The 21447-nt window shown below is 43.5% G+C and overlaps 1 protein-coding gene across 1 annotated transcript in view; it reads right to left on the bottom strand.

Moving 5' to 3' along the window:
- Positions 1 to 201: 201 nt before the first annotated feature.
- Positions 202 to 21447, bottom strand: part of Dgk (diacyl glycerol kinase 1) — a 94594-nt gene continuing 73348 nt past the window's right edge. Inside the window, exons 12-24 of the mRNA XM_073081486.1 lie at positions 21047 to 21160; positions 19562 to 19653; positions 18430 to 18570; positions 10969 to 11227; positions 9335 to 9421; positions 8598 to 8688; positions 7584 to 7686; positions 6797 to 6883; positions 5820 to 5975; positions 5129 to 5273; positions 4486 to 4554; positions 2191 to 2303; positions 202 to 411 (exon numbers count right to left, since the gene is read on the bottom strand). Coding sequence (XP_072937587.1) covers positions 319 to 411; positions 2191 to 2303; positions 4486 to 4554; positions 5129 to 5273; positions 5820 to 5975; positions 6797 to 6883; positions 7584 to 7686; positions 8598 to 8688; positions 9335 to 9421; positions 10969 to 11227; positions 18430 to 18570; positions 19562 to 19653; positions 21047 to 21160 — 1550 coding nt within the window. The 3' untranslated portion in view covers positions 202 to 318. The remainder of the gene's footprint in view (positions 412 to 2190; positions 2304 to 4485; positions 4555 to 5128; positions 5274 to 5819; positions 5976 to 6796; positions 6884 to 7583; positions 7687 to 8597; positions 8689 to 9334; positions 9422 to 10968; positions 11228 to 18429; positions 18571 to 19561; positions 19654 to 21046; positions 21161 to 21447) is intronic.

The raw sequence follows: 21447 nt of genomic DNA, 5'->3' as shown, positions 1-21447 counted from the left end.
TCCTAGCATTACTTCATTACAAAAGCTAAACGAAATAAAATTGAAAAATTAGTAAAATTGTCTATGAATAATATTGCTTAGTTAAAAAAAAAACAAAATTGTCTATGAAAGAATGTAAAATAAAAAAAACACATATACTCGTATGCAAAATAATTAGCAAATAGTCTTTGGCAATATTTTCCTAATAGTCTATGTAAAAATAAAAATACTCGTACCTTTACCATAGACAAGATGTTACCGTAAGAATTGTCGTTGATTTTCGTTTATAGATTATAAGAAATAGGTTTAGTTAGGAGTTTAAACTATTTTGGAATGAGTTCAACAGTGTCTGAAGAGTTTGAAGAAGCCCCGCCCCTTTTCTGGTGCTGGTCCCATCAGCATGGGTACTTGGTTCTTATGGGTTATTGTAATCTGAAACAAATACAAGTTATTTCAATCCTTATCCTTACTTCCTTACTAATATTATAAATCCGAAAGTAACTCTGTCTGTCTGTCTGTCTGGGTGTCTCTTCTTCACGCCTAAACCACCGAACCGATTTTAATGAAATTTTGTACAAAGATAGTCTGAGGATAGTATTTATCCCGGAAATCCCACGGGAACTAGGGATGGTGATCTAAGATCGATTAATCGGAGAATCGATCTTTTGGACCAAAAAAATCGATATTAGTAAGGATTGAATCGTAAACTATGCTTTTGATCAAGTGATGATCTTTAGCAAAGTTGTTGTCCATGAGTCCACGATTCCAGGGTCGGTACGACCAATTTTCACCAGGTGGTGCCACTGGCGTTCCAATGAAGGTACGAATTTTCAGTTTTATGTGTGTTAGTATGTCAAATTTTTTCTTTTAGACACGGGCGAAGCCGCGGGCAAAAACTAGTCGCTTATAATTTGTAATAAAAAATAATAATGAAGGTAATCTGCAATTATTATTTTAAAATCAAGGTTATAATCTTTAATCAAAGTCGAGGTTTAAAACATTTTTTTTTAATAAAAGCGGCGATAATTGATATAATTTATCATGGAGTATAATTAATTAGAGCGTTATATATAAATGATTATGGAGGTTTTCATAATACTTAATAATTAAAATGTTCACAGAGGAGACAAGTGTATCAAATAATAGCAAAGAATAGCAGTCAAACACAGTAATGGATTAAAATTCTTGTAATATATTTTTTTAAATAAATATCTAATTTATTCAAATAATTTACTCCTATAACTCAATTGGGTAAATGATTAATGACTAACAACTACATATATACAGGGTGAATTTTTCAAATAGGCCTTCAGGGCCAAATCCGAAACTATAAGAAATAGCGAAAACTGCTGAAAGGAGTTACGAGGCCGATTTTGATAAAAACTAAAACTGCATCATTAGTTTTTTAAAATATCTTTTTCCCCAACCGGGAATCAAACGAGTTTGTTTTGAAAAAAAACACCCTCTACATTATTCCACTATTTGATAGTGTTGCCTCGTAACTTCTTTCAGTATTTTTCGCTAATCCTTATAGTTGGCCCTGAAGGACCATTTGAAAAATTGGTCTCAAAGTGAAAATATCACACTAATTTATAAAAATGTTTTAAAACCCTATCAAAATTAAATCCCAGTTTCATATAAATCAAAAAAATAAATGAATTACAGTCGTCACAATTTAATAGGCCCATTTTGACACATGCCATCTCAATGTCATTAATGTCTTAAACTAACTTTTTAGAAGGGAAATTACGACCACGTGACGGTTAGAGCTTGCAGCTTCAAAGCATTCGGAAGAAACCATAATCGATTAACTTTCAAATAATCGAAATTTAGCTAATTTTTTATCCCTTTTTCATTATAACAACAATAAAATAATCAAAACTTTGTATCTTAGTGAATGATAAAACGAAAAAAATACAGTTTACGACCGATGCTTTATTTAACCTTCTAAAAATGATTCAATTTTTAAATTTCACTAGAATTTATTTTCTTTTCTCCTTTTTATTGGATATTTAGATGATTTATACAATATGATGTGTGGTTGTAATCGATTTGAAGCAAAAATCGGTTTCTTTGGTTCTCGATTTGTATGTTACATGCTTAGAGCCTAGCGATGGCATGTGTCAAAATGGGCATATTAAATTGTGACGACTATGAGTCATAACTTTATTTACTTTCTTAATGAGTTTATAAATAAAAACAAATATTTACCTTACAAGGCGGCTGCATCCATGGTTCCCCATCAATTTGCATGGGGAACATTCGTTTCGTGGTTATGGTGATAGAACGACATTGTGCCAGCCGTCTGCCTGATGCCCTGAGCCCTGGAACCATCATCATCATCATCATCATCATTATCGACATCATTCTTATAAAATAAGACTATTTCTTTCACTAATTTACAACTTTTATTATTACCGCCATAGATTAGTAAAGATACTTCGCCACCTTGAAATTGAATGAAGCCACAAACGGCTTATTAGTAAGTTCTTTTTTTGAATTCTTGACAAATAAAAACATTTTTAGAGAAAATTTACGAATAAATAACTAATACTGCGTAATTTACATAATAAATAAATAATTATTTCAAATATTTTAGGGACATTTTAGCACGGAGACGTGGCAAAACTTTATGACGCAACTATTTCAATTCTCTAAACTGGTTACATTTTCTTGTTAGGAGTGAGTAATCTTTACTAATCTATGATTACCGCGCAAAGCAACTCAAACGTCAAGAGCGTTCTTTTTCTTTTTTATGCTAACTCATACAATAGTAGCCAGTGGATATATAAACTTATTATTATTATAAAAATAACGCAAAATAATTAATAAAAATAATAATATAATTAAATAATTTGAATAAATTTATAACTATTATAATAAATTTAATGTCGTCAACCCATTACTGTCCCACTGCTGGGTACGGATCTCCTCTCAAAATGAGGATTAGGCCATAGTCCACCGCGCTGGCCAAGTGCGTATTGGTAGACTTCACATACCTTTGAGATTTTTTTAAAGATCTTCCAGGTATGCAGGTTTCCTCACCATGTTTTCAGTCACCGTTAAAGGAAGTGATAATCCTTACTAATATTGTAAATCCGAAAGTAACTCTGTCTGTCTGTCTGGTTGTCTCTTCTTCACGCCTAAACCACTGAACCGATTTTAATGAAATTTTGTACAAAGATAGTCTGAGACCCGAGAAAGGACATAGGATAGTTTTTATCCCAGAAATCCCACGGGAACTAGGGATGGCGATCTAAGATCGATTAATCGGAGAATCGATCTTTTGGACCCAAAACATCGATTATTTTAATCGATATTAGTAAGGATTGAATCGTAAACTATTCATTTGATCAAGTGATGATCTTTAGCAAAGTTGTAGGTACGAATTTAAAGTTTTATGTATGTTAGTATGTTATATTATTTTCTTTTAAACGCGGGCGCAGCCGCGGGTAAAAAACTAGTTTATAATAATACGCACATAAATTTAAAAGATTAACAATATATTCATTATCCGTATCTTGATTTAACATTTAGTCATTATTTCATTCAAATAGATCTATTCTTTGGCAAAGGTGATCTCCCAGTGGGCTAGGTGAGGCCGTGCTCCGACAGTCTCATTTCGGAGCTTATATATATGCAAGATGTTGGGAAAACTTTAATAGCGCGATTCAGAATACTCGTGGCGCCATCTCTTGACGAGTCGAACAAAAACTAGCTGACCCGGTAAACTTTGTATCTCCTCAAAATCTATTTATCAGATATATTTCATATAAAATATAGCCTATGTTACTCGTGGATAATGTAGCTTCCGAATGGTGAAAGAATTTTAAAAATCGGTCCAGTAGTTTTTGAGCCTATTCATTACAACCAAACAAACAAAGTTTTCCTCTTTATAATATTAATGTAGATTATTATCATTTTTCTAATATTCTAATTTATCTAATTCTAATTTTATTATAATATTTTCTAATATTTTATTATTTGTTATTAAAGTTCGTAATTTGACAATTATTGCCTAAAAACTTTACCAAAAATTATTATAATTTTTATACTTAATTATTATTTTTCTAATACTGCATGACGTAGGGGAACGGTGAATTTAGATACCGGTGTGTTCCATGAGCTTGATAGATGGCGTGGTATTCGTTTAAAATTGGCGTCATATTATAAATTCACGCGAACCATATTGTTAACATTGATTAGTAAAGATTACTCACTCCTAACAAGAAAATGTACCCAGTTTTGAGAATTGAAATAGTTGCGTAAAAGTTTTGCCACGTCTCCGTGCTAAAATGTCCCTAAAATATTTGAAATACTTATTTATTATGTAAATTACGCAGTATTAGTTATTTATTCGTAAATTTTCTCTAAAAATGTTTTTATTTGTCAAGAATTAAAAAAAAGAACTTACTAATAAGCCGTTTGTGGCTTCATTCAATTTCAAGGCGGCGAAGTATCTTTACTAATCTATGATTGTAATTATAATTCCACAAATTTACTTACCAGTTCTCACTTGTCCCATATGTAAGCAATTCTCCAAGCCGATAACTTCTATTAATTTGTCCCCGATGTCTGAAACAAAAATAATAAAATAGCGACATCTAGTGCATTCTCATAATATTAAACTTAAAGGTGGTAGAGCCCTTTGTGGTTCGACTCCGGCGGCACCACCCCACACCTATTTCTACCTAATAACAGCAGTGTTAGGCGCTGCTGTGTCCCGGTTTGAAGGGTGTGGTAAGGGAGACAGACTTTTCCGAGGCGTTCCAGCTTAGTCCTCAGGGTAGCGGCGCATCTGTGGTCAACCTGAAGTAGGGATCTAATCTTATCTGGGGTTGATTACAGATCCATGGGCGGCAGTAGCTTACCATCAGGTGGACTGCATGCTCGTCTGCTACTCTTATATTATATACTAGCTGACCCGGCAAACTTTGTACCGCCTCAAAATCTATTTATCAAATATATTTCATATAAAATATAGCCTATGTTACTCGTGGATAATGTAGCTTTCGAATGGTGAAAGAATTTTTAAAATCTGTCCAGTAGTTTTTGAGCCTATTCATTACAACCAAGCAAACAAACAAAGTTTTCCTCTTTATAATATTAGTATAGATTATAGTATAGACATACATATTTTACTTCATACCTTGTTGTGCGTTAGGAAACCTTCCCCGCCTGTGAGCCCCGCTGGCCCCCCAAAGGTTGGACCCCCCGTGTGCATAGGGGATGTTTAACAATGCTACCCCCTGAAGGGCCGGTCCCTTATTTAGTTCTAGGGATGAGCCGTCACACTGAAAAATAAAAAAAAAAATCTAATGTCAAAATGTTAATAAAGATATCGAAATAAAATTATTTAAGAGATAAAATTCTTAGTGGTCCTACTCCAAGGGCACCACTGTCACATTAATTTATATTACAACACCATTGTAGCCTTGTTGTAATCTGTTTTGATATGTGTGGTAACTGACACATACTTAGTGCTCAGAGGTAACAACAGATTCCAGGGGCAACGCAAACCTATTCTTGGGTCTAGGCCTATTCTAAGCCAGATGTCTAGAACTTTACTTTTACGACCGTTTGCCCGCGGCTTCGCTAGCGTTACGAAGTAATATTTTCATCCCCTATTTTATCTCTTTGGGGGTAGAATTGATCAAAACCCTTTCTTAGCGGATGCCTACGTCATAACATCTTCCTGCATGCCAAACAGCCCGATCCGTCCAGTGGTTTGGGCTATGCGTTGATAGATCACTGTGTCAGTCAGTCACCTTTGAGTTATATATATTTAGATTACATATTTTTTACAAAACGCCTAAAAAAGTAAAACAGCAAAAACTCACAACTAAATCGATGTTTTCGTGTAAATTCTTGCAACTAGCAGCGAACTGTTCGGACGTCGCGAACTCGAAGTACCAGAGCTTGTTCTTCATTCTGGAGCTAAACTTGTCCGGGTTACGTTCCCGTTCTGTGTGGAACTTCACGCATATGGCTGCGTCCTGCAAGTAAAAAAATTAAGATTTAAAGATTTGATTACGGTCTTACTTTTTAGTACGTTTTATAAAATACAAACAGTATATACAGGGCCGGAATTAAGGGAGGGCAACCGGGGCGGCAGCTCCGGGGCCTCCACAAAAGAGACGTCAGATTTTTTTTTTAATTTCGACTAGTAAACACTAGTAAAAAAAATATTTTTTCCTTTGACATTTTTTTTTCGCTGTTTTACCTTTATTTACAGTACTTTGTACAAACATGAATACTACAAGAATCTACCTGCGTTTCACAATAAAATATTTATTGAAAAACTCAACTGAAAAAAATGTTCACTATATTCGGAAAATAATTTGGGGCCAGGGGGCCTCCACTCCTTTGTCGCCCCAAGGCCTCTAGACGTCTAAATCCGGCCCTGAGTAGCAATTATGATAAATGACAGAATATTAAATATCAGTAACAATATTTTGAAAAATAAATGAGTTTAATTTTTTTTTAAGTTGTGTTTAAAAATAGTATAACATTTTTGTAACTCTTTTTAAAGAAAATGTTACTCAATTTAATTAAAAAATAAGTTTTATAACAAAATAGTTAAAATATATTTGTAACAATTATGACATTAAATTTGTCGCTGCTGTATTCTGGTTTTGTAGGTATGGTAAGGAAGACATATTTTTCGAGAAATTTTCTAGCGTATCTGTGGTTAATCTCAGGTAGGAATGTATTCTAATATTTAAAAATGTTATTTAATAGGGGTTGATTATACAAAATTATATTAATAATTATTTTATATAGACAAGAATAAAGAAAAGGGGTAAAATATACTTACAACGCCTATAGAAAAGTAGTTGTTGATAATATTGTACGGAACACAAGTCGGATGGGGCGCAGAATCCGGCATCTGGACCTGTTCACACTGAAATAAAAGTTTTCAAAAAATAACCTTTAATAAGATTTTTGTAAAAGGAAAACTGACAAAAAAGCAAAGGAAAAAAGATATAGGCGACATTTACCTCCCAATATTAAAAGGTTTAATAGCCAGATTCTAACACATAATATAGTGCTTAAATACGCGAATATATTTTTTAAATTTTTCGTGCTTTCATATATTTTTTATAATATTTTGAAATTTATCAATATATTTTTTTATTTTTTAGAGTTTATTCATATATTTTCATGATATTTCAAATCAAACTTGCCTTTCTTTGAATTTGTATAAAAGATACTATCATGATACTATTATTAGCAATTATACTAATTTTTCCAACGTTTTAATAATTTTAATAAGGCGTCTCTCTTTCTTTTTTTATATTTATTTTGTATAGGCCAACGGCGGCATTTACAAATTGTCAGTTACAATATTTTCTTAAACTACTACCGGATCGGAACGCGACCTCTCTAACATATCATATCCCAAATTATAAATAATCCAATTGTAAATAATAGAACATATCCCAAAACTAATTAATTATTATACACTCTTAGGCCAGTTATTAATAGACAATCTATCCTATTTTTACCGAAATAATATTTCTAGTAGACAGATATTATCAACATTTTTAGTACACAAAACATTGGATCATCTGAGTAATTAGAAACTTTTTTAAAATGCTTACCACTTCAGAACTGTTTTCCACGTGTATCTGCCAGCGATCCATCATGACGGTGCTAGCCTTCGCTATCTTGTCCAAGATCTTATGGATTGACTCTCCTTCATACCTGTAACACAAAACATAAGTTAGAACCAGTATAACTTGACCCGGGAGGTACCATCGCCTCATAATTCATAATTCTTTATTTACATAGAATAAGGTTAAGCTATACATTTTCTCTTATTCTGCCGGGTCGGCGTGCAAATTTTGTACAATTAGTAATTAAAAACAATTTACAATTGTCAATATTTAAAATAATTGATTGCGATATAAATTAAATATTATACAGTTATTGATGCCAAGAAGCATTAGTTACATTATATAATGAAGTTTGTATGTCAATTTTCCTTAAACCTAAATAATCTTTAATACAATAAAAACATTTAAACACAAGCCATAATGTCAATTTGTTTTTAAACTGATTGTATGTTAATTAATTTATGGCATCGGGTAACATATTATAATTTTTATTGCCATGAAATAAGCGTTTTTTTTTGTAGAGACTTAGGGCACAATTAGGGACAAGCAATCCTCTATTGACTTAGAATTTTTTCGTTACGCTAAAGACTAATAAAGCATGAGAAAGAGTATTTTTTTGTAATATAGGAGTAGCACATAAGCATGCAGTCTACATGATGGTAAACTACTGCTGCCCATGGACATGTGTATCAAACCCAAATAAGACTAATCCTATCTAGATATTCCTACCTGAGGTCGGCCACAGATGCGCCGCTACCCCTGAGGATTAAGCTGGAACGCCTCGGAAAAGTATTTCTCCCTTACCACACCCTTCAAACTAGAACACAGCAGCGCTTAACACTGCTGTTATAACACAAACAGGTGTGGCGGTGGTGCTGCCGGAGTCGAACCACAAATAAATCTACCTTCAAAACTCTTTCTCTCTTTTCTTTCATTGTTTCTCTATTTCCGTCTCTTTCTCTCTCATTCTTTCTTTATCTCCTTATAATAATAACTCACCCGCCTCCCCACCGCAGACATCTCGCCAAGTCATTCCCAGTTCCCAGGGGAATCACTCCCACCGCTGGCTGAGTCTCCATTTGAACTTTATCTATGAAACACAAATATAAAAATTATTTATAGAAAAACTCTTTTCTACTATTTACTATTGTCATCTCATGGTTATCAAATATTGCCTTAAATAGATATGGGCCTTCCCGCCACTCGTCAAGAGAAGGCGCTACACGTATTCTGAATCACGCTATCGAAGTTTTCTCAACATCTTGTACATATACAAACTCGGAAATGAGACTGTCCGAGCACGGCCGCTGTCAGGACATGATCACTCAGCCCACAGGGAGATCTCCCTTTGCCAAAGATATAAAAAAATAAGTAATTATAGTTTAAAAACTAAAAACCACGCTAAAATTGCACAAGGAAAATCGTTAATTCCTGATTCCTGACGATTCTGATGAGGAGAACGGGATAAAATAATTAAAATCGTGTATTGTCATCGGTTCTTGATAATTGTTAAAAAAATTAAATTAATCAGACCGTTCAAAGTGGGTAAATATTGAGTTCAAAGATTCCGTTATATACATACATAGATACAACCCAAGCTAGTAAAAGCGTAATAAAAATGGGGGCATTTTACCAATCCGCATTAAGTCAGTTGTTGCCTATAGTTTAACACTTGAATTGTTTTGAGAGGAGACCTGCGCCCAGCAGTGGGACAGTAAGGAGAGTAAGGTACATACCCATAGTTTCCAGCACCCAACCAACAGTGCCGTCACCTCCACAGCATATCACTCTGTAGTTCTTCACGTCTTTGAACATTTGCAGTCCTGAAATTCATAACGGCACATCAAATCCTTAATCCTTACTCCTTACTAATATTATAATCCGAAAGTAACTCTGTCTGTCTGTCTGGTTGTCTCTTCTTCACGCCCAAACCACTGAACCGATTTTAATGACATTTTGTATAAAGATAGTCTGAGACCCGAGAAAGGACATAGGATAGTTTATTTATATGGACTAGAGATGGCGATCTAAGATTGATTAATCGGAGAATCGATCTTTTGGACCCAAAACATCGATTACTTTAATCGATATTAGTAAGGATTGAATCGTAAACTATGCATTTGATCAAGTGATGATCTATAGCAAAGTTAAAGGTACAAATTTTCAGTTTTATGTATGTTAGTATGTTATATTATTTTCTTTTAAACGCGGATGAAGCCGCGGGCAAAAACTAGTTCATTATATTTTTCGTTTAAAAAAGCTTTAGAGTTCCATATCATGGGGATGTATAAAAATTGATTGATCTGCCATATTTGAGCATCTGCCATATTTGAATTCAGAATTATGTTAATAATTTAATGCTTTAGCAGAATCAGTTGGAGTTTATTGTTTTTTTTTTATATAATATAGGAGTAGCAGACGAGCATGCAGTCCACCTGATGGTAAGTGACTACTGCCGCCCATGGATTTCTGTAATCAACCCCAGATAAGATTCCTACCTCAGTTCGCCCACAGATGCACCGCTACCACTAAGGACTAAGGAATGCCTCGGACAAGTATGTCTCTCTTACCACACCCTTCAAACCAAAACAGGTAGAAATAGACGACCGCGATTAGACGACCCGCGTGGTGGAGCGGCCACCACACCGGTCTGACGCGCAAAGGGTCCCGGCTTCGATCCCCGGCCAGACAGATATCTAAATGATGAATTTAGATTTCTGTTTCTGGGTCTGGGTGTTTGTGTATTTGTCTATTTGTGTGTCCATTGCACCCACGATACAGGGAATCCTAGTGTGGGGCTGTGAGTGTAGAAAGCGTTTATAATAGGTGTGACGGTAGTGCCGCAAGACCACAGTGTTTTAGCACCTTCAAATTAAAATTCAGTTGCATTTGACCCACAAACTAACATTTAACAAGGTATAGTCTGTGACAAACTGCTAGTCCGCTCTGAATATAGAAACGAGTCGCGTCGCAACCGCAATGTGTAGATATTATTACTATGTGCCCGCTCACACCCGCGGGCACATAGCGCACTTAGTGTGCCCGCACGTTACGGAGTATATCTAAATATATATAACTCAAAGGTGACTGACTGACACAGTGATCTATCAACGCACAGCCCAAACCACTGGACGGATCGGGCTGACATTTGGCATGCAGGTAGATGTTATGCCGTATGCATCCGCTGAGAAAGGATTTTGATCAATTCTATCCTCAAGGGGATAAAATAGGGGATGAAAATATTACTTCGTAACGCGAGGGAAGCCGCGGGCAAAAGCTCGTGCTAACTAAACCTGTGCGTAACAACTTCAGAGCGGACTAGAAGTTTGGCGCAGACTATAACTAAAGTAAAACTTTAATAATCACCCACCTTGCATAGGCCCGCCCTTCGCAATATCATGCACTTGTCGAGGGTTCAAGATATACTGGAGCTTCCTCAACACCCTGGACCCTTGCCTACCCCCAGACTTAGGGTTGATGAACACCAGCAACGGACAACTGTCTTCTGGGGGCGTGATTTGGAAGGAGATGGGCGGAGCGCGAGGTTCTCTTCTCTCTCGTTCTTCTTTCTTCTGTTCTGTGCTCGACGCTATTGATGATGGCAGCGATATTGAGATTGGGAGGGATTGCTGTAAAGAAATAGCAAAAGATTTTTTTAACAAACGGATTGGTGGTGGTTGTTGACTTCTAGCGACACGTTTCAAATTAAAATCCAAATCTCATTTATTCAAAATTGATTCATACAGAATACTTTATGAAAGTCAACAAACTACCACCGCTTTGGAAGGTGTTTCGCTATAGAGAAGCGGCGCAAGAAACTCCATGCGTGTGCAAATTTACATCTTATAAATGGTAAATAATGTACAATTTTACATAGTGGTACATATAATTAATTATTGATGTTGGAGCTGGAGTTGTCATACCATGCGGATTTATCATTTAAGTACTGATTTACATTACAATAAGATTTTTTACATAAAGTGGGGTGCAAGGGGGTACTAACATCTTTACCCCAAATGTCAACCTCACCTGCACGTGGTGCACCCTGCTAAACAACAGACGGGGCTATGACGACCGACTGATGGCGGAATAACCATCCAAAACTCGCTAGGCAAAGTCACACAGGCAGCGGCGGGCAGCAGCGCCGCTTGTTCACGAAGATGCCAGCACTGCGATCACCAACCCGCTTGCCCAGCGTGGTGATTAGGGCAAATAAACCCTCATGAGTAGTGCCACAACAGAACGGCCCCCAGTTCCCGGCAGCCCTACTATTCCTGGCCAAGGTAGCGGTCACGGTCACGGTAGGGCGGGGGGTGCGAAGAATCCCCGGGTTACGGCAGGCTACCACCGACGACTGTTTTTGGCGACTTATAATGGAAGAACACTGCGACTGGACGAACATATTACGGAACTCGAAGTAGAGTTGAGCAACATAAACTGGCACATACTGGGGTTATCGGAAGTCCGAAGAGAGGGTGAGGACACGATGACCCTAGAATCCGGGAATCTCCTCTATTTTCGAGAGGGTGACCATCTTTCCCAGGGTGGCGTGGGATTCCTCGTCAACAAAGTCCTCATAAATAACGTAGTGGAGGTCAGCAGTGTGTCGAACAGGGTAGCATACCTCGTACTTAAACTAACCAACAGGTATAGCCTGAAGGTTATACAGGTATATGCGCAGACTTCGACGCACTCCGATGAAGAGGTTGAAGCCTTATACGAAGATATCGTTACGGCTATCAACAAAACATCTAAGACCCACTTCACCGTTATTATGGGAGACTTCAATGCCAAAGTGGGAGTACAAGAATTCGACGAATCGGTTATTGGACCATATGGTTTCGGACGCAGAAATCACAGGGGGCAAATGTTGGTGTACTTCCTGGAGGGACAGGGGCTTTTCTTAATGAATTCATTCTTTAAGAAAAGACCCCAAAGGAAGTGGACCTGGAAAAGCCCCGACAGTGTGACAAGAAATGAGATCGACTTCATCATGACGGATAAAAGGCGCATATTCAGAGATGTCTCGGTGATGAATAGATTTAATACTGGAAGCGATCACCGGCTTCTAAGAGGCACTCTGGATATAGATTACAGGCTCGAGAGGCGCCGCTTGATGAGGTCGACGCTCCGTCCAAATGCGTCCGAAATCAACATCGATTGCAAAATGTTCCAACTAGAATTAAAAAACCGATTCGATTCGCTGGAAACCACGGCTAATGTTGACGAGGAATTACATAATTTGGTGGAGATCGTTCGTACTGCGGGTCGAGGGCATTTTGGGCAACGTCGGAATACCAGAGAGTCTAAACTCTCCAGCGAAACTCTGGAGCTTATGAGGAAAAGACGAGAAACAACGCACACCGCATCAGATTGGCAGATTTCCAGCAAACACATCAAAAGATTGATAAGACGAGACTTACGCCGCGCGAACACTCTCAAGATTCGGGAAGTGATCGAGCGGAATAAGGGATACAAGACCTTACCGCAACCGCTGGGAAAAAGCCATCTGAATACAATTCGTACATCTCAAGGCACGCTCGTCTCCTCTACTCCAGAAATTCTCGCTGAAACCGAGAAATTTTATAAACACCTGTATTCCGCACGTGCTCCTAAGCCTTCGGCCCGTGTTGACGATCCAAGGGCCGAATTAACACGCCACTTCACCGAGGACCTCCCTGATGTCGACCTGGGCGAGATTAGGATTGCTCTTAAACAGCTTAAAAACAACAGAGCTCCGGGAGATGACGGAGTTACAACAGAACTTCTCAAAGCTGGAGGATCCCCTCTGCTTCGTGAGCTACAGAGGCTGTTCAACTCCGTCATTCATAATGGTACAACACCGGAAGCGTAGAGCAGGAGTGTGACAGTGCTGTTCTTCAAAAAGGGTCACAAAACTCTTCTAAAGAACTATAGGCCTATCGCACTCCTGAGCCACGTGTACAAGCTGTTCTCAAGAGTGATTACGAACCGTCTCGCCCAGAAACTTGACGACTTCCAGCCGCCGGAGCAGGCAGGTTTTCAAAAAGGCTACAGCACCGTAGACCACATTCATACCATACGGCAGATTATACAGAAAACTTATGAGTATAATCTGCCTCTATGCCTGGCGTTTGTGGACTACGAGAAAGCCTTCGACTCCATCGAAACCTGGGCTGTTCTGGAGTCACTGCAGAGATGCCGCATAGATTGGCGATACGTAGAGGTGATGAAATGTCTCTATAATGCCGCCACGATGACCGTCCAAATTCGAAACCAGCAGACGAATCCTATCCAACTGCGTCGAGGCGTAAGACAGGGCGATATAATATCGCCGAAACTGTTTACGAACGCATTGGAGGACGTCTTTAAACGCTAAACTGGGATGGACGGGGCATCAATATTAATGGTGAATACATTTCTCACCTCCGTTTTGCTGACGATATCGTCATCTTAGCGGAGTCTCTGCAGGACATCGAAGAGATGCTGCACAGCCTGAATGATGCATCCCGACGTGTTGGTCTCGGCATGAACCTTGACAAGACAAAGGTCATGTTTAACGAGCACGTCATGCCGAGACCGGTAATGATCGGAACATCGGCTATTGAAGTTGTTTCTGAGTACATTTATCTGGGCCAAATTCTAAGACTCGGCAGGAACAGCTTCAATCATGAAGTGGATAGACGCATACAGTCGGGCTGGGCAGCATATAGGAAGTTTCGTCAAGTCTTCTCGTCGCCAATACCACAATGCCTAAAGGCTAAGGTCTTTAACCAGTGCGTCTTGCCGGCATTGACCTACGCTGCCGAAACGTGGACTCTGACTTTGGGACTAGTCCACAAGCTAAAGGTGGCTCAGCGAGCTATGGAACGAGCTATGCTCGGAGTTTCTTTGCGGGATAAAATCCGTAATACGGAGATCCGGCAAAGAACGGGAGTAACCGACATAGCTCAAAGAATCAGCAAGCTGAAGTGGCAGTGGGCTGGTCACATATGTCGCATAACCGATGGCCGATGGGGCAGGCGAGTTCTCGAATGGCGACCACGTATCGGCAGACGGAGCGTAGGACGTCCTCCGGCACGCTGGACCGACGACCTTAAGAGGGCTGGTGGTAGTGGCTGGATGAGGGCAGCGGAGGACCGAGTGTTGTGGCATACCTTAGGGGAGGCCTATGTCCAGCAGTGGAATAACAAGGGCTGGATGATGACATAAAGTTAATTTTATAGTAGATTTATGTTGGAATCTTAAGTTATTTCGTATAAACGAAACTACTTAAGGTTCCAATTTTACGTTATATTATATTGTACATAATGCATGCAAGCATATGTACGTTCTATGTCGTGACGATAACTTTCTTAGCATTACCTTTTTGTACGTGCTCCGCTAACAAATGGTACTATACCCATTATTCTCAGTAATCCCAGCAAAGAACGGCGGGCACACTCAGGGGTGTTAGTGCATGCGCCGCCAAGAGATGGCGCTGTACCCACTGTGCCCACTACCTGTTCCTGCGTGGCGCGGTGCGGCAGCGAGCGCTGGCGGTCGAGCACGAGCGGGCGGATGGCGGTGGGCGGCACGATGTGGCGCGCGTGGCTATAGCAGCAACAGATGGCGCTGTACCCACTGTGCCCACTACCTGTTCCTGCGTGGCGCGGTGCGGCAGCGAGCGCTGGCGGTCGAGCACGAGCGGGCGGATGGCGGTGGGCGGCACGATGTGGCGCGCGTGGCTATAGCAGCAACAGATGGCGCTGTACCCACTGTGCCCACTACCTGTTCCTGCGTGGCGCGGTGCGGCAGCGAGCGCTGGCGGTCGAGCACGAGCGGGCGGATGGCGGTGGGCGGCACGATGTGGCGCGCGTGGCTATAGCAGCAACAGATGGCGCTGTACCCACTGTGCCCACTACCTGTTCCTGCGTGGCGCGGTGCGGCAGCGAGCGCTGGCGGTCGAGCACGAGCGGGCGGATGGCGGTGGGCGGCACGATGTGGCGCGCGTGGCTATAGCAGCAACAGATGGCGCTGTACCCACTGTGCCCACTACCTGTTCCTGCGTGGCGCGGTGCGGCAGCGAGCGCTGGCGGTCGAGCACGAGCGGGCGGATGGCGGTGGGCGGCACGATGTGGCGCGCGTGGCTATAGCAGCAACAGATGGCGCTGTACCCACTGTGCCCACTACCTGTTCCTGCGTGGCGCGGTGCGGCAGCGAGCGCTGGCGGTCGAGCACGAGCGGGCGGATGGCGGTGGGCGGCACGATGTGGCGCGCGTGGCTATAGCAGCAACAGATGGCGCTGTACCCACTGTGCCCACTACCTGTTCCTGCGTGGCGCGGTGCGGCAGCGAGCGCTGGCGGTCGAGCACGAGCGGGCGGATGGCGGTGGGCGGCACGATGTGGCGCGCGTGGCTATAGCAGCAACAGATGGCGCTGTACCCACTGTGCCCACTACCTGTTCCTGCGTGGCGCGGTGCGGCAGCGAGCGCTGGCGGTCGAGCACGAGCGGGCGGATGGCGGTGGGCGGCACGATGTGGCGCGCGTGGCTATAGCAGCAACAGATGGCGCTGTACCCACTGTGCCCACTACCTGTTCCTGCGTGGCGCGGTGCGGCAGCGAGCGCTGGCGGTCGAGCACGAGCGGGCGGATGGCGGTGGGCGGCACGATGTGGCGCGCGTGGCTATAGCAGCAACAGATGGCGCTGTACCCACTGTGCCCACTACCTGTTCCTGCGTGGCGCGGTGCGGCAGCGAGCGCTGGCGGTCGAGCACGAGCGGGCGGATGGCGGTGGGCGGCACGATGTGGCGCGCGTGGCTATAGCAGCAACAGATGGCGCTGTACCCACTGTGCCCACTACCTGTTCCTGCGTGGCGCGGTGCGGCAGCGAGCGCTGGCGGTCGAGCACGAGCGGGCGGATGGCGGTGGGCGGCACGATGTGGCGCGCGTGGCTATAGCAGCAACAGATGGCGCTGTACCCACTGTGCCCACTACCTGTTCCTGCGTGGCGCGGTGCGGCAGCGAGCGCTGGCGGTCGAGCACGAGCGGGCGGATGGCGGTGGGCGGCACGATGTGGCGCGCGTGGCTATAGCAGCAACAGATGGCGCTGTACCCACTGTGCCCACTACCTGTTCCTGCGTGGCGCGGTGCGGCAGCGAGCGCTGGCGGTCGAGCACGAGCGGGCGGATGGCGGTGGGCGGCACGATGTGGCGCGCGTGGCTATAGCAGCAACAGATGGCGCTGTACCCACTGTGCCCACTACCTGTTCCTGCGTGGCGCGGTGCGGCAGCGAGCGCTGGCGGTCGAGCACGAGCGGGCGGATGGCGGTGGGCGGCACGATGTGGCGCGCGTGGCTATAGCAGCAACAGATGGCGCTGTACCCACTGTGCCCACTACCTGTTCCTGCGTGGCGCGGTGCGGCAGCGAGCGCTGGCGGTCGAGCACGAGCGGGCGGATGGCGGTGGGCGGCACGATGTGGCGCGCGTGGCTATAGCAGCAACAGATGGCGCTGTACCCACTGTGCCCACTACCTGTTCCTGCGTGGCGCGGTGCGGCAGCGAGCGCTGGCGGTCGAGCACGAGCGGGCGGATGGCGGTGGGCGGCACGATGTGGCGCGCGTGGCTATAGCAGCAACAGATGGCGCTGTACCCACTGTGCCCACTACCTGTTCCTGCGTGGCGCGGTGCGGCAGCGAGCGCTGGCGGTCGAGCACGAGCGGGCGGATGGCGGTGGGCGGCACGATGTGGCGCGCGTGGCTATAGCAGCAACAGATGGCGCTGTACCCACTGTGCCCACTACCTGTTCCTGCGTGGCGCGGTGCGGCAGCGAGCGCTGGCGGTCGAGCACGAGCGGGCGGATGGCGGTGGGCGGCACGATGTGGCGCGCGTGGCTATAGCAGCAACAGATGGCGCTGTACCCACTGTGCCCACTACCTGTTCCTGCGTGGCGCGGTGCGGCAGCGAGCGCTGGCGGTCGAGCACGAGCGGGCGGATGGCGGTGGGCGGCACGATGTGGCGCGCGTGGCTATAGCAGCAACAGATGGCGCTGTACCCACTGTGCCCACTACCTGTTCCTGCGTGGCGCGGTGCGGCAGCGAGCGCTGGCGGTCGAGCACGAGCGGGCGGATGGCGGTGGGCGGCACGATGTGGCGCGCGTGGCTATAGCAGCAACAGATGGCGCTGTACCCACTGTGCCCACTACCTGTTCCTGCGTGGCGCGGTGCGGCAGCGAGCGCTGGCGGTCGAGCACGAGCGGGCGGATGGCGGTGGGCGGCACGATGTGGCGCGCGTGGCTATAGCAGCAACAGATGGCGCTGTACCCACTGTGCCCACTACCTGTTCCTGCGTGGCGCGGTGCGGCAGCGAGCGCTGGCGGTCGAGCACGAGCGGGCGGATGGCGGTGGGCGGCACGATGTGGCGCGCGTGGCTATAGCAGCAACAGATGGCGCTGTACCCACTGTGCCCACTACCTGTTCCTGCGTGGCGCGGTGCGGCAGCGAGCGCTGGCGGTCGAGCACGAGCGGGCGGATGGCGGTGGGCGGCACGATGTGGCGCGCGTGGCTATAGCAGCAACAGATGGCGCTGTACCCACTGTGCCCACTACCTGTTCCTGCGTGGCGCGGTGCGGCAGCGAGCGCTGGCGGTCGAGCACGAGCGGGCGGATGGCGGTGGGCGGCACGATGTGGCGCGCGTGGCTATAGCAGCAACAGATGGCGCTGTACCCACTGTGCCCACTACCTGTTCCTGCGTGGCGCGGTGCGGCAGCGAGCGCTGGCGGTCGAGCACGAGCGGGCGGATGGCGGTGGGCGGCACGATGTGGCGCGCGTGGCTATAGCAGCAACAGATGGCGCTGTACCCACTGTGCCCACTACCTGTTCCTGCGTGGCGCGGTGCGGCAGCGAGCGCTGGCGGTCGAGCACGAGCGGGCGGATGGCGGTGGGCGGCACGATGTGGCGCGCGTGGCGGCCCAGCGCGCACGCGCCGCCCGCGCTGCCCACGCAACGGTTGTGGAGCTGCGGAGAAAGAGATTTTAATTTATAAAATGCAACAGGTAAGTGACGTAGAATGCATCGAATCACAAGCAACAACGCAGCGTGTCTGGGGCACAGAGGATGGTCGGCCCACAAGCGACACAACGTGTTGGGGCACAGGGGATGGTCGGCCCACAAGCGACACAACGTTTCTGGGGCACAGGGGATGGTCGGCCCACAAGCTACACAACGTGTTGGGGCACAGGGGATGGTCGGCCCAGAAGCGACACAACGTGTTGGGGCACAGGGCATGGTCGGCCCACAAGCGACACAACGTTTCTGGGGCACAGGGGGTGGTCGGCCCACAAGCGACACAACGTGGCATGTCTGAGGTAGATAGTGTGGTCGGCCCCAGTTTTGGGGGGGCGGCAAAATCAGTTGTTCGCGTAATACAATATGTAAAATTATTAGGAAAAGGAAGTATTATGAAATTATTTAAGAAAAGATTTAAAACTTAACTATGCCCGAAAAGTAGGATTTAGGACGGCAAAATTTTAAATTAGAGGTGAATTACAATTCTATTTCAACTCAACTATGCCCTCCGGGAAGCACGTATAGGGACGGCAAAATATTAAATTAGAGGAGAATTATAACTTTATTTCGCAGATTACTCTGATGATATTTTGTGACACAAAAGTTTGAGAGGCTATCAAGATGCGTTTATTAACTCTTCGGGTTGTTTGTCAGTCACCATCATCATCATCATTAACCCATTACTGTTCCACTGCTGGTCACGGGTCTCCTCTCTGAATGAGAAGTTTTGGGCCATAGTCCACCGCGCTGGCCATGTGCGTTAGTATATTGTTGGTAATTTGTTGTTGGTAATTGTTGGTAAATTGGTAGACTTCACAAACCTTTTGAAACTGTGTTTGTCAATAAAAGTGCCTATTTCGAAAAAGTTCTACTTTTAAAATTATACAATTTTGGATATCTAACTAATTACCGATGTTTTCTAGACAAAATGTATACTTACAGTAATATGACACCATCGACAGTGGAGCCCCGTGATCCCATTGTATCCCTTGATCTTTTTCCGACACCTTGCACATTTTCCATGGCAGTTACCTATGGGAAAAAATAGTGGCACTTTTACGCACGAATTGAATTACAATACTTATTTCCACTATTAAATGTGCTGTAATATCTTATATGGGACAATTGATTCTTGTTCTACAAAAACTGTAATTTTGTTTTCCTTAATAAATTAGATAAGCGCTCTATATATAATAATATGTCAATCTCCACAACTCATCAAGAGATGGCGCTACAATCCTGAATCTCGCTATCGAAGTTTTCTCAACATCATATACCAAAATATCCTGTATAATAAATTTGCCACTTTATTCTAATGCTTTAAAATATTATGATACTTTAATTTATTATTAAATTCAACTTATTTGTAAAAATGGTAATGATAATGAAGTATTAAGTTAATTTACTATTATGTGATTATTATGTTGAATTTAACTGAATTCAAAATTCCCTAGTGTTTTATGTTATACCAATAACAAATATGGAACATAAGAAGAGACTTTAGACTTAATGCTAATTTAAACATAATTGTTTTTGTAATTTTTGTTAAACGTTTTTCACCCTTTTTAGTGATGACATACTAACATTTACATTAATACAATATAAAATTGTATAAACGTGATCATGAATGAAGGAAGGTCTGAATTAACATTGATGTGAACCGCCCGCTCGCAGGGCGCTGCCGCGCCCTGCTCGCTTAGTTTTATATTGTCTTACATGTTCCAACCTAACCTAACTAAATAGTCAATGATGAACTGGCTTTGCAATTTCATTAGAACCTACACCAAATATCTTCAAACACAACTCAATTATTCCCATCGGTTGAGGAGTTACATATTTTGTCTCCGAGCCACATTATCAGACCCTTAAATAGTCAATGATAAACTGGTTTTGCAACTTCATTAGAACTTACACCAAATATCTTCAAACGAAACTCAATTATACCCATCGGTTGAGGAGTTACATATTTTGTCTCCAGAACTCACTCTGATCCTCAACATATTTAAATGGGACCAACTTGTAGCAATTGTGCGCACACGAAATTAAAGGCATTAAAAATAGGTTCATAAACGGCGAAGTTATGACTGTTATATTCACATGGGTGGAGGAGTTCCCCTCATTTTCTCCAGAACCCATCGATGGATCCTAACCATATTTATATGCGAAAACAGCTAAATGGTGTGTTGTTTTTATTATTAAGAGATAACTATATAGATATAACTGTACACTGTATGTTTTCCTATTAAAATAAAATAAAAAAAATATTTAAATGGGACCAACTTCCAGCTCGTCTCTATACAATAAAAAAGATTTATTAAAATCGGTCCACTAACGGCGGAGTAATTCGTGTACATACATAAAAAAAAAGATACCGGCCAAATTGATAACCACCTCCTTTTTGAAGTCGGTTAAATAAGGAAGTTACCTTCAACCCAGTGATGGGCCAGCGTGGCGGAGGCCCGCCTGGTCTTGGAGTATGTCGCGATGCACGACGCTGGAGCACGCTGCACACAGCGCTCGTGCACAGTGAACTTGCAAACTTGAAACAAATACAAAAATATGTTAAAACGAGCTTTTGCCCGCGGCTTCGCTCGCATTACGAAGTAATATTATTAACTATGAAGATTTATACAAACTTTCATCCTCTATTTTATCCCCTTGGGGGTAGAATTGATCAAAATCCTTTCTTAGCGGATGCCTACGTCATAACATCTACTTGCATGCCAAATTTCAGCCCGATCCGTCCAGTGTGTTGATAGATCACTAAGTTATCAGTCACCTTTGAGTTATATATATTTAGATTGTCATTCGACTAAAGGCCAAGCA

Source organism: Epargyreus clarus, unplaced genomic scaffold, assembly GCF_041222505.1.
Source record: "Epargyreus clarus isolate Ecla_fem2 unplaced genomic scaffold, WU_Ecla_fem_2.2 ptg000016l, whole genome shotgun sequence".
In the NCBI taxonomy this organism is placed as follows: domain Eukaryota; kingdom Metazoa; phylum Arthropoda; class Insecta; order Lepidoptera; family Hesperiidae; genus Epargyreus; species Epargyreus clarus.
The sequence above is the reverse complement of the archived record's forward strand: the minus strand, read 5'-3'. Positions and strand labels throughout refer to the sequence as shown.